Source organism: Triturus cristatus, chromosome 6 (genome assembly GCF_964204655.1).
Source record: "Triturus cristatus chromosome 6, aTriCri1.1, whole genome shotgun sequence".
NCBI lineage: Eukaryota > Metazoa > Chordata > Amphibia > Caudata > Salamandridae > Triturus > Triturus cristatus.
The window spans coordinates 560709901-560723870 of record NC_140589.1 but is presented as its reverse complement, the minus strand read 5'-3'; the positions used below and the strand labels follow the sequence as shown (position 1 = coordinate 560723870).

The window sequence follows — 13970 nt, the reverse complement described above, 5'->3', positions numbered from 1 at the left end:
TGCATAACTAAATACTTATAGGGTCCCAAAAGAGAGATCTATTGGCTATGCCAATGCTTGTTTAAATGTGCTCCCTGATAGACTGTGTCAAGTTAATCCCAGGCTCATGTTGAGGGAATGCTTGAAAAACACATTCTCCCTTAGAGTGTGTCCCTGAAAGGCAGCTTAAAAGTAAGATACATATAAAGATTTATTTTTTAAAAAGCAATAGAATGCGACCAGTGCTGGCTGCGCCATAGAACATTCTTTATAGGGCAAAAGGCAACAAGCAACGTGAGGGGGCGACAACGGTGGAAGCAACAATAAACCAAGCATACTGGACGCCCGATAGGATATCGAAGATGGGAAAAAGGATACCAGCTAAATGTATCAAATGTGAGCTAGAGAAGGCCAGTGATGTTCACATGTTTATAGAATGTCCTGGGATCTACAGCTTCTGGGAAAATGTGGGTAAGGCCTCGAAGAACATTTTTGGGATAAGCATTAAGGTAAGCCTCTCCCTCATTATATTTGGAATCCCAGAGGGCCCAGTAAATCTGAGTAAAGAAAAAACAAAGCTACTACTCTACTTAATAATTTTAGTATGTAGAGAGATTTGCAGGAAAGGATCATACAGTGCCCACCAAAGTATACTGAATGGCTCTTCTTGTTAAGATACATATTAAGAATGGATGTCGCACATCTGACTTCTAAAAGACATACTATTTGGTTACCACTAACGAGTTGGTTGGAACAAGGTAATGTTGGTGAGTGAATGGTTCATAACTTTGTCCTATGATTACATCCATTCTTTTCTCTGTATCTCGATACTCAGTTATATGCTGATGCACGCCAAGAGAGAAAGCAAACTACCCCTCAGGCATGGCTACCTTGGAAAGACAAGTGCAAAATCTCCGGAAATTTAGGGGTATGGACCTGGGATGAATGAGGACAAAAGAAAACGCTGAGCAAGGAATACACAGCTCTGCACACAGCAGTCAGTAAGAAACGAACAGCCCACAATTAATACCTTCCAGACACAGATTGCCCCGCACAGCAGGAGGAACCAACCCACAGTCCTAAACCCAGCACGGGTCCAAGCAAACAAGTGTACACGGATAACGGAGCAACAAACTCGGACTGCTACATATAGTTCTAAGTGTAAAATGTAATTACGCATATAAACACATTGGGTAACAATATACTCACACACACCAATGCACAGCAGTCCAGCCACTTGCAAAGCAGTGGGCACACATAAGACAACAATGCACAACTATGTGTACGTGCTGTACATAAAGACATTTCAGGAAACCAAAATACACACTTTTCACCACAATCCAAAGAGCACAATATAAAAAGTAACAGTCAAACACACAACGAACAACACGGTACACTGGTTACAATACACAGCAATACAATCACAACACATTCAAAATACGCATATAATTTGCACACAAAACTAGGTGATAGTAGGCTCCAGTGAATAGACATGCATGCACTGCACACAGAGATCACTCTAGCTCGCATACATACAAGATGGAACCGAATCATTGTGTGTGAGCCGCAATTCATGGATTATTTTTGGGGGCACCCGGGCACCGATAAGGGTGCATGCTTGGTGTGTTTCCAGGGTGCATCCGGAAGTGCAAGTCAGAGTGCACAGGAGTGCCTTCAGACGGTGCTTTGACCACGAGCGTGTTGGGTTTTATCATAGGGTTGTTGGATAGTGGAGGGGTCATGCACATGAGTGTGTGTAGGAGAGAGAGGTGGACTGCGCAGGGTCATCACAGCATAGCGTGAGCGCGCCAGGAGTCACGGGGGCGCGTGTGTTTGTAGTGTCAAAGAGCGCTGCGCATGTAATGTTACCTGTTTGTGGAGAGGCGAGGGCTGGCTGCCCCCGTCAGCAGCGTGGCTTCGCTCTGGGGTTACTATTTAAGGTGGCAGCTAAGCGCGACATTGTGAGAGGCCTCTTGCGCCTCCGGCTTCAAAGCTCCTTGTGATACAGATAAAATGGAGGTGGCTAAAGGATAAGGAAGCGGATGGTTGACGGACGGCGAGAGCGCACTGCCTGTGGCCTAAAGCTTTAGTGCACGCGAGTGTTGTGCGCGCAGCAGTGATTGGCGGCTGCGCGCGTGCACGCTCACGTGCACTCAGGTTGTTGGATAGTGGAGGGGTCACGCACATGAGTGTGTGTGTAGGAGAGAGAGGTGGACTGCGCAGGGTCATCACAGCATAGCGTGAGCGCGCCAGGAGTCACGGGCGCGTGTGTTTGTAGTGTCAAAGAGCGCTGCGCATGTAATGTTACCTGTTTGTGGAGAGGCGAGGGCTGGCTGCCCCCGTCAGCAGCGTGGCTTCGCTCTGGGGTTACTATTTAAGGTGGCAGCTAAGCGCGACATTGTGAGAGGCCTCTTGCGCCTCCGGCTTCAAAGCTCCTTGTGATACAGATAAAATGGAGGTGGTTAAAGGATAAGGAAGCGGATGGTTGACAGACGGCGAGAGCGCACTGCCTGTGGCCTAAAGCTTGAGTGCACGCAAGTGTTGCGCACGCAGCAGTGATTGGCGGCTGCGCGCGTGCACGCTCACGTGCACTCAAGCTTTAGGCCACAGGCAGCTCTTTAAAAATCCCAACTACAAAATGTCTCTCCGAGCCAGCGCATGCGCTGGCCTCAGCGAGACCTAAACAGTGTCTGTGGGAAGGAAGGGACTTTCATTGCTGGTTTCTACATTTGGATATCAGCTGTTTTTTATGCACAGCAATCCACTACAGGTGTTCTATTTTTCAATCCCGTAAAAAAGTGCAATTTTTTAGAACTATGAACCAAAAGATCAGAATAATGTTAGGACTGGATGACATTTTGTCCGTGTCTTTGTAAATAGCTGCATAACAAACATAACGATGAAGCAATTTTTAAGTGGTGACTATTTTCTGTGCCCCATCCCACCACCAAACCAGTTCATCCTGATTTGTATCATCACTTCAGTTTGTTGTTCAGTGAGAAGTTCAAGGAAAGTGTGGCATGGAAAGAGAGAAATATTAACATAAGCCATATTTGTCCAACCCCCAGATTTCTTCTTGTGTATCCATTCTATGATTTGAACCTTCAAATATCCATTTCCCTATATAGTTTTATACAACTTGTGTTCTTAAGTGTGATTAATGGAGGAATAGGAAGTATGTAAGAATAACTAATTTTAGTTCACATTCAGAACATTGCTCCAGACTTAGAAGCCAGAAATGCTCGAGCACTTACTTGAAGTTCAAGTTATTTCAGGTGCTCAGTTTAGTGAAAGTTTAGCATGTTTTAAACATCTTAACGTCAAGATGAAGTTGCAAGTGAGCACATTCATTTTGATCAAAGAAGAAATAGAAACAGATGTTAAGTCCGTTGGCTGATGGAAACAAGCATTGGCATAGCCAATAGGTCTCGCTTTTGGGAACTTATAAGTATTTAGTTATGCAACTCTTATAAGGTTCCAAAAGCGAGACCTATTGGATATGCCAATGTTTGTTTTCTTTCTAATCGCGGCACCGGTGCTTTACTTTTAACATTAAAAGTAAAGCGGGGGTACTGCGATTATAACAAAAGTAAGAAAATAGATGTTTGTTTCTATTTCTTTACTTGTGCTATAATCGCGGCACCGGCGCTTTACTTTTAATGTTAAAAGTAAAGCACCGGTGCCGCGATTAGCAAGCTAAAAATGCTACCGCCGGCCACAGCTTGCAGTGCATGTGCGAGAGTGGTGCGTGCGCAGCAGTAATCACGCCATATGGCGCCTCTGCTGAAGCGCGCGACCGCGCACATGCACTGCAAGCTGTAGCTGGCGGTAGCATTTTTTAAGGCCCTTACTAAAGTCTCTCCGAGCAGCGCATGCGCGCTGACTCAGTGAGACCTAAAAACATAACTAAATGCAGTATGGCTCTCAGGTTGGTTTTGCATTGTTAGCAGTGTAAGGGGTAAAGGCTTAAAATGACATGCTTTTATTTATTGCATAATGCATTGCTGTCACGCAATGTATAGGCAACCTATTAGTATAGTTTACCTAGCTGAACCCAAAATGTTTTGGGAAATTCTTAAAACTTCTAGAATAGAGGGAAACAGAATACTGGCCAATGCTAACAGCCATATTGTCTGAAAAGATGCTCACCAATGTAGGGTGGCCAGAGACTTTGCACCCTGGATGCCCATATCTTATTAGCATACAGATATTTTATATTTATTATTATATTTGTACATTCTTTTTCACAAAGCTGAATGCATCAGGAACACTATCCTTATGGATAAATCACTTCCCTCATTATCCACTTGAAAGGAGTGGTAAGAAGGACATAACCGTTTGATTGTAAAAAAAAATGCAATGGGTTAAATACAGGAATCCAGTTTACACATATTGGCTCACTGCTATTAAACGTAGATAGAAGAAATTAGCCAATAAGTTAATTTTACTCTTTTTCTTGTTTTCTGTGCAATTTAATGTCATCACTACCTCTTGTCACCTCAAATATTCAAATAATGCACAGTAGTCACAAAGATTGAGAAAAACTAATTTAGACTGATAATTAGTACAAATATCTTGTGTTCGGATGTGCAAATTTGCAGTTATAGAATTCTGGAGCACAGTAAAACCTATGTAACAAATATTACGTTATGGTTGATACATCTATTTATGTAAACTGACCTTTGGGAAATGCTAGGCTTGATATTTTTCTCTACTCTACTCTTCATCTTCATTTACAGTAATTATTATTTGTATAAAGGCAACAAAAATGCTTAACACTTTTTATTATAACTTTGCAACATGATGCACAGCAGCCACAATGCTCTACAACATAGCAAAAGTTCTGGCTATTGGCTATGCCAATGCTTGTTTTAATTACCTGTTGCTTCTCTGTCTTAGCCATGGTCGACACGTCTTGAATGGCTGCCACATACTTGTCCAGGCCTGACAGGAAGTGCGCAACACTCTCCTGACTGCAGGAGCCCCAGTCCGTCTGTGCTCGCAGCACCGGGAAGAAGAGCTCCGTCAGGAGGCACTTCAGGTTCTCCACCGGGCTTTCTTTTATTTCTCCACAGAAAATCTCTCGCTCCATCCTGACCGGGTCCACATCCGTGCTTGTCTAAGGGGGGAAAGAAAACGACAACCAGCAATTTATGTATCTGACCATTCCAAGGGTGCTACAGGATATTGCGTAGCTGGAGCTAAGCTAGCTGCAAACATTTACAACTGGCAGATAATTCAAGAGTAGGTTTAGAGCACCTACGTCCAAATGCCAGACGAGAAAGTAATTTGCTAAGAAAATTTCAAAACGTGGTTCTGAGAATCATAATTGGAAGAATTTTACACAGGCACATTTTTACAGAAATTCTGATCAATTGTGGGGGTTGTCTGCAATCACGCACTTACGGCTGTTGTATTTCTTTCTATTTTAACTGTGGTGTTGTATATCAGTAACACAAAGTGTAATTTTATTTGCGAGCATTGTTCATAGATTTATTTGTAAAAAACAAAAAGGTGCAGTCTAATATAGTGCAAAGTCCACCGGAAGGTATTGGATCGCTTTCCATGAGCACCAGTTAAATCACACAAGGACACATTAATTTTTGTAGGCACGAGGAGATTACGTGATTTGCCCTGGATATTGAGGCAACTCTAAAGCTCGAACCTTCCCCAGTTCCAAAGGTGGCAGCTCCGGCCCGTACCACTGTATCTGGATGTGTGGGTTGGCTGCAGGAAGGCTTCCTTTAAAGGAAGTGGGCTGCGGCTGTTTGAAGTGAGGTTATCACCCACAAACCTATGGTAAGCTGTTAAATTATAGTAACCCCTTAAAAATTAAACTAGTCTTTCTAATATTCAGTTTCACATGTCTCACTCATGCCGAAATATTAGATATAATTAGGCCGAGATTTTAATAGATTTTCAGCTCTAATGGTAATCCAGACAACCATACATGTTTTTTCATCATTACTGCAGTAGATTGTAATATCCCTATTAAAATCTTTGAACTCTTTTCTTATAACACGCAGCTTCTGACATCAGGACACGCATGAAATACGAAAATTATGCCACTAGTCATCTGCAATATAATTTATGTGCCTTGTGATGTCACTACTTGATGCGAGTTACCAAAGCTAAGACTGTCTTGTTAACTGAGTAGTTTAGGGAAGGTTTTAAATCAGGGGCCGCCAACCAATTGATCACGAGCAACCAGTAGATTACAGACACCTTCAGAGTAGCTTGTAGCCATGAGTTAATTTTTAAATAAGCACAGACTCACATTTTACTTTTAAAGTTAGAGACAGCTGTGTTTATTTTACATTATTATCATCAGGCTGCAGATAGCAGAGCGTGATAATGAGCAGTGATGAGTCAGATCCATGACCCAGGCTGAGGCACAGAGGGGAAGAAATGCAGCACTGAGGTATACAACTCTTAAATAAAAGTCCTTGACTACTCAATAACGGAGTGTGAGAATTAAACAATGTTTCTGAATGCTTTTAAATGGGAGAACATTCAAATGAAAAGTGGAATTAATAATTAAGTGTTGTCTTCAGTTTAAATTTCTCTAATTTCAAAGTGTTGCATTTACAAACAGCAGGCCTCTTGCTCCCAGTGGTCAGTAGACACTGTGCCCAGTAGAGGCCGGCACAGGTCGGGGGTGGCGAGGCAGGCTGGGGGGTATGCATCACAAATAGGAAAAAGAAAAAAACGTACCTCCTCGCCACTCTCTCCCATCTCAGACTCTCCGGGGCCAGAACAGGAAGCAGCCATGCTCCCTCCCAATAGCCAATCACAACACTGCAACGCAGCGTTGTGATTTGTCTGAGCGCCGTGGATTGGCGCTCAGCCATGTAATAGGGGCCTGGGCATGTTCTCCATGCAGGCTGTAATGAAGCCTGCATGGAGAACATGCAAAGTGCGCATGACTGTTTGACCGTCCCGAGAGGGCCGGTCAAACAGCCATTGCGCACTTGGAGTGGGCAAACCACCCCTCCTCCCCTGCTCTGAGAGCAGCGCAGCCCCGCCCGCCATGCAAAGCTGCGCAGCAGTAACAAATACAATGATAATAACCTCAAGTTTTTATCATTTTATTTGTTCTTTCTTTCACTGCTTTGCAGCAGTGGGGGAACGCTCCTCCGCCTTAGCAGAGGAGCAGCCACGGACTGTGCCATATTTATAACTGAAAAATAGTAATTTTTTAATGGGTGAATTTAAACTGATGAAAAATATTTCTATATAACAGCGATCCCGACACTGCCATTACAATATGACCGCATACTCAAAGGGAGCTTGCGCTGTTGCCGTAAACCAGCCATAGCACAACCGCCCATGCAGTGGCACAGCTAGGCACTCTGCCGCCCGTGGCAGTCTCTGCCTTTGCCGCGCTGAAGAGAGAGGGGGAGTCCTGCCGATAAATTCTGCGCCAGCCACCCCAAAAATTCGTGCCCCCGGGGCAGACCGGCTCCCCCGGCCCCCCTTGCTATACCACTGCTCCAATGGAGATATGGGACATTCTGTTAATCCCTGCAGGGATTCACAAGGCCGTGGCCCACAACTTGAGGCCGTGGAGGCTGGGCCCTACACTCGCTTTCCGACAGGCTTTCCATGTCGAACAGCCCGACATGGAATGCCTGTCAGAAACCAACATCGTAATACTGACGGCGGAAATGCCATCCTCAGGGATTTCGGTGGGGCCTTAGACTGGCCGACGGGCTCCTTGAGCCAGTCGAAATCCAGCCAGAATAACCAGCCAGTTTCACTTTCGACCGCCGGCATTGTAATGCGGCAGTCGAAAGTGAAACCGAAGAGGTCGGCCGAAAAGCCTCCGATATACATTAAAGTGGGACTCGAAGTCTTAATGATTTTCTGCACTTTCAATTGAGCCAATTACATCTAAGGGCCTGATTATGATGTCGGGCAGATGACACAGTTGCGGTCTCGGGACCAAACGACCTCTGGTTGGTGGTCCCGACAACACTATTACAATGCAAACGCACATGGTGTGGTCGCATACTCCCACAGAGAAATGGGAGTTTCTGTTAATCCTTGCACCACGTGGCAGGCACAGAGGGGCACCATAGATGCCCCCTCTGCCCCAACCAGAGGCTGCAAAAAGAAGGGGGCCCTGCTAGGGGCCTCCAAAGTCGGTTTTCAACATGAAAAGCCTGTGGGAAACCGTCATCATAATCCCGACTGCGGAAACGCCGTCTTTAAGGGATTACATGCTGGTTATGACTGGCCGATGGGCTCCTTGAGCCTGTCAGAAGCCAGCCGGAATGACCGTCCGGTTTCACTTCCAACCCTTGTCATTGTAATATGGTGGTCGAAAGTGAAAGCTTTCCGACTGACATTATAATAGGGCTCTTAATGTCTTATGAAGCATATTTCTTGACTTTAAATTCCTCCCATTTAAACAAATGGCTGTATTTTTCTGTTATAAATAGGGCACCACGTCTACAGGACACTGGGAGCAAGATGCCTGCTGTTTGTAAATGTGACACTTGGAAATGGGAGAAAAGATAAATGATGAGTTTTATGTAATCCATATAAACATAAAGGTAACTCTTCAGTTACATTTTCTCCCATTTTAAAGTGTCACCTTTATACACAGCAGACATCTTGCTCCCAGTGGCTGGTAGACATGGTGCCACATTCATGGCTGAAAAATACAGCCATTTTTTTAAGTGGGAGAAATTTACTGTGTAGAAAAATGTTTCACACTATGAACATTTTTGCATAACATTTTTCTACACTTTAAATTGCTCCCATTTAAAAAAAGAGTTGCATGTTTGTGTTATACATTTCACTATGCCATATATGGTGAAAGGTTTGTCCTGTGCCACAAGTACATACGACACAGGCTATCAGTCACCCATTATGTGTATCCCATTCATATGCACATATGTTCATACACCCCCAAAGACCACGGTCTCACTGACACAGATGGCACCAGGTCTGATGCATCCTTGCCATGCTACAGTAGGTAACCCATTTTGCATACTTTGCAGTTAGAAGGGCTGAGGCAACAGCTGTGGCCGAGCATCACACCCGTCGCTGCCCTAAATAACAGTATGACTGGGGCTCCTATGTTCTCAACAGCTAACCTTAAATTGTAGGATCATGTGGATGCCGGGGCACACCCGTTTCCTCAGCCCTGTTGAATGCAACATATGGAAAATGGGTTGCCAACTGTTGCGTGGCAATGATGCATCAGACCTGGTGCAAGCGTGGAAAATGGCTCTTTTGACTGCTGTTGGGGTAGTTAAATATGGCAATTATTGTGGTTCAACCCACTCCTCAGGGATGGGGCCCCAGTGGAGCTGCACCTGCTGCACCAATAGTAGCTAAGCCCCTGGTTGCCAATGGTGGCCCAGGCTCAGCTTTTGACTAGTTTTCTTCCTCTGGTCTTTGTAGGTGACGTTCACTTCACAAGTATTTTATTCTGCCTCATAACCTGCTTGGTGAGAGGGAGAGATAATATGACCAACATTTTAGCAGATTCTTGTATTGCTACCTCTCCATCTCTGATGTCACTTCCCCTCTCTAGCAATTCCTGTATTCATTTTATAGTGCTGGGGAAAATGGGCTACAATGATGCTTCTCATCAGTACTTTCACCTAAATATATATATATTTGTTTACGTGCCAGTTTCCAGTGAATAAACTTTGGAAACGGCCCCCGCGAGTGCTGTCTTTCTCTAGTGGATGGTGAATGCGAGAAGGAGAGTTGTAGCAATATTTGAATGCGGGTACACCCCCGCACTAAGAAGCACCCGCCTGCGAGTGCACCTGACTGGTGTGTTGAAGCAGCAATATATATATATATATATATATATATATATATATATTATCTACTGGCGGTTGCCAGTAAATAGTTATAGTTAGGACGGTGTTTCCATAGGAAATCTCAAAATTCTATTTTGAATAACTTTGGCGCCGGTTGACGAATCTTCGCAAAATTTTCAAAACTAATGGGGCGCTCCGCTCAGCTCCTACCCTGAAAGTCTCGGGGGGGATTCGTCAAGCGGGGGCCGAGAAAAAAGGGGGGTCCCAAAACACATTTTCCCCATGCATTTTCCCATAGGACCTTTAGTCGAAGGTACAGCCCGAACGGCTGAACAGAATTACTTGAAATTTGGCAGAGAGGTAGTCCTAAGGTCAGGGATGTGCCTTTTGCATATATGGAGTCAATCTGTTCAGTAGTTCCTGAGAAAATTGCAGTTAAAAGCACATACATGTCTATAGCCGCGCACCGTGCGCGGACCGTGCGCGCACCCTAACGTGCGCGAGCGTAATTCTGATTGGTTGTTACATGTCAGTCAACGTTCGAATCGGTCGAAATCAGGAAGTGTCGCCATTTTGTTTGTTTTCAGTGCGAGAGTGGAAAAGGAAGGTGGCGAACGTGAAAAGGGGCCAGGGTAGATAGTTCCTGACCCCCTAGTCTTTGTCAGGGGGTCCCTGAAGGCAGAAAAAAACATTTACATTTTTTTTTTTTAAATCGCGGGGTGCGCACGGTGAAAAACCATTTTAAAAAAAAACACAAATTTAATACGTAGTTTATTGGAAAATAAATATATATATTGATGTCAAGAGTGATGCCACTGACCATGTCATGAGTGATGTAATATGTGATGTCATGAGCAGAGGATTGCGGGCGCGCGAGCTATAGTTATCTGAACTAACTATAACGGTGGAATTTCATTGTTTTTTTACGAGTGAAATATCCACCTAACTATAACATGTGTGAAACCTATGATTTTTTAAGTGAATATATATATATATATATATATATATATAAAATCTCATTTAAATCAGTGGCGTAGCAAGGGGAGGAGGGCGGTCCACCCCGGGGGCACGAGTTTTGGGTGCGGCTCCACTCCCACCGCTCTCACATGCATTTGCCACGAGGGCCGCAAGCACAGAATGTATCGCCAGCACCCATCCCGCTTTTCAGCGCCTTCGAATGTGGCAAAGGCAGTGACCGCCACGGGCGGGAGAGTGCCTAGCTACGCCACTGATTTAAATGGCTGTAGGAAGGTGGATATCTGACTATGGTTACCCCCAAATTTTTGCCTAGGTCTAGCTGGTTTTTCGACTTAGTAGGCCTGAGATCCTGCCATTCAGGGTCTCAGCCCTGCTGTTCTCTCTACTAAATTGACACTGTGCACCCTAGGTGCATAACCAATTGGAATTGGATCACCCTGTGAGCCCCTGTACCAGTGTACACTAGGTACCCAGGGCATTGGTGTATCTAAGGCCTACCAGGGGCTGAAGCATGTATTGTGCCACCCCTGGCCTGGCCTAGCAATTTGACACAACTGGCTGATCACTCAGCTGGGGTAAGTTGGTGTAACCACCTCTTACTTAGGTGTAGTATACCTATACCTAACCTTAAATGGGACACATGTTAACCTATAAGTCACTCCTATGGCAGGCCTTTACAATCCTGAAGGCAGAGTGCTTGGTTCCATGTGAGATGGTGCTCTGGCATGAGCTGAGCCTGTCTGCAGTGGTCGGAACAACTTCCTTCTACCGTTTCCAGATATCGCCATACCATATACTCAAGTGCATTATGAACCTCGCGGTTAAATGCTTTCTTTGGTTTGGCTTTATCAAAACATGTCGAGTAAGGTGTCATACGAATTGGAATACTAACCCCTCGCCAATTCTGGCGACGGGGTTAGCATTCCACCCTTCTAGAGGGACACGACATGTACAGTACCTGAAACCCGGGTAAAATCAGACATAGCCTCAGCTCCACAAAATGGATGCTGCCACCACAGACACAAGTCTGCCCTCCTGCTGCTGGGAGTCCTTCCAGCTTGGGAGACGTGGACAAAGGGTTTCCTGCCAGGGGAGGTGCGTGCACCACCCCAGACAGGATTTTGTTTATTGGTCAGGTAGGGCTTGAATGGAATCAGACATGCCCGAGGCTCACAAGGAGCCTCGGTGCATATGCCAGTTCAAACCGGTCCTGGGGCACACCAGCCCCGGACCTGGGGCGAGCTGGACAAAGGATTGGGGGTGTAACCACCCCCCTTCCTGGTCCCACCCTTAGGGAGGGACCTAGCAGGTAGTCCGGCCCCTAGAATCCGCTTAAAGGTAGGAGCTGTGTCCTAAGACTTCAGACATCCTGGAATCAACTTAACTACAAGAAGAAGACGGGAACTTCGACGCTCTGTTGCACAGAGGACTGAAGGAAATCTCCCCTATGGTCAGGGAGTGACCATCTTGCTAACGCAAGCACCAACCAGTTATTGAACGTCTGCTTTGCCGCCGCCTCCTGCCGGAGCCCGAGCCCAGAGCCCGACAAGACCTGGACCTCCAGACCTCTCACCGCCCGATCCACAGTCCCTGAAAAGAAGGAACCCGTGGAGGCACCGAGACACGTGGAGCCAGCCATCTTGGAAGACCGACGACAAGCTGCTAGCGCAACGACAGAGGCTCCCTCCGAGTTGTGCTTTGGGTCCTGAGAAGCCCAACCACCGAGCAGCATCTGCACCAAAGGTGAGCCCTCCAGCATCTCCACGATCTGCGTGGGGCCCCTCTGCACTTTGCATCTCGACGCGCCTGCACAGTCCCTGGCCCGTTGGCTAGTGGCCATTTTGGCGACGAAACTTGAAATCAACGACGCTGGTCTGGTCGCTCCAGACTGGCCCTAGCTGCTCTCCAAAAGAGCAGCCCCTCTGACCTTGCTGGTCAGAACAATCAGCTTTCCTCTCTTTCCACGACTCCTGCCTTTGCCAAGGCTTGTTTGCTTCTTTCGAGTTGCCGACACCGCCGACAGCGAGAGCCTGCGTGGGACAGCTCGTGACTTGACTCCTGGACATCGTCGACCTTCAGGGACCACGTGGCTGCGGAGACAAGCTACACCTCTTTGCCTGTTTGCACCCGACATCGCCTGGTACCTACCTGGTGCCACGCCGGTCACTGGCTAGTGACTGTGAACACTGTCCCCTCTGCTTTCAGGTCTTCTACAACTCCGATCCACCCTTGGATCCACCGCATCTCTTCTGGACCGACCGCCTGCAGCATCTTTGTCATCAGGCTCCATTGAATCGATAGAAGAAACCCGACGCACTTCGAGACCTATGCACCCGCTTCCTGTGGGTGAGGTAAAGCTGGCACTCCGGTGCCCAAGTGTAGAGAAACATCTCTAGTGTCTGTGTTTTGAATCTTAAGATCGTAGTCCATCCAGAAGACCCTTTCTGCAGTAACTTTTAAACTTTTACGCACCCATTGAAAACCTATGGGAGCCCGCGTGTAACTTTCCTCACTGCACACGCGACCCGTGGACCTCCTGGTCACTAACTGAAGTTAGCTCCTTGTAGGCCCAGCGATTCTAGAGGCCCTAGGCCCTTTCACTTTCCTGTTCGTGGTACTTATACCACTATTTTAGTATATGGTTTGAGTGGCCACCAGGGCCCATCCATATAAAGTGCAACTTCTGTATATTATAACGTTGTCTTGTTTAACGATTTGTGCTCCTGTGCTCATAAAGAGTCTAGGGGATACTTTGAGAAATAAATACATATATATTTTCAATATATATCTGTGTGGTGTCCTTTTATTGGTATAAAGGGGGGTTACATTTGGTAAAACAGCCTGCTTAACACGCTTAAACGAGTCTAGCCTCAAAGACTGCTTAGCCTACGCTACCACTAGGGCAGCTAGTCCGAAAAGGTTGACTTACAACCACACCATAAGGGTTGCTTGGCATGGTACAAGGTGGTCACTTTAACTAGTGAACATCATATACCAGGCCAACTTCTCACATTGGTGAGCAGCGGATGGGATTTGAGCTTGCTGTGTTTTACCATTGTAATCTCTTGGTTACCAATTGAAAGATCACATAGGTACCTGTAGGTACATATAAAACAAGATAGATATACTTAAGTTCTACTGAACTTAGTTGTTGTAGAGCAAAGGGAGTAGCACACCCTGACTACAACTACTAGATAGGTTTAGTAGGAAAACCTAAGTGTAGGTAGA

At 45.9% G+C, this 13970-nt stretch overlaps 1 protein-coding gene across 1 annotated transcript in view; it reads right to left on the bottom strand.

Annotated features, from left to right (window-relative positions):
* The window catches only part of LOC146817397 (dynein axonemal heavy chain 5-like), a 1608734-nt gene that overhangs the window by 1522009 nt on the left and 72755 nt on the right, over positions 1–13970 (bottom strand). Inside the window, exon 3 of the mRNA XM_085609634.1 lies at positions 4859–5098. Within this exon, the coding sequence (XP_085465760.1) occupies positions 4859–5098 (240 nt within the window). The remainder of the gene's footprint in view (positions 1–4858; positions 5099–13970) is intronic.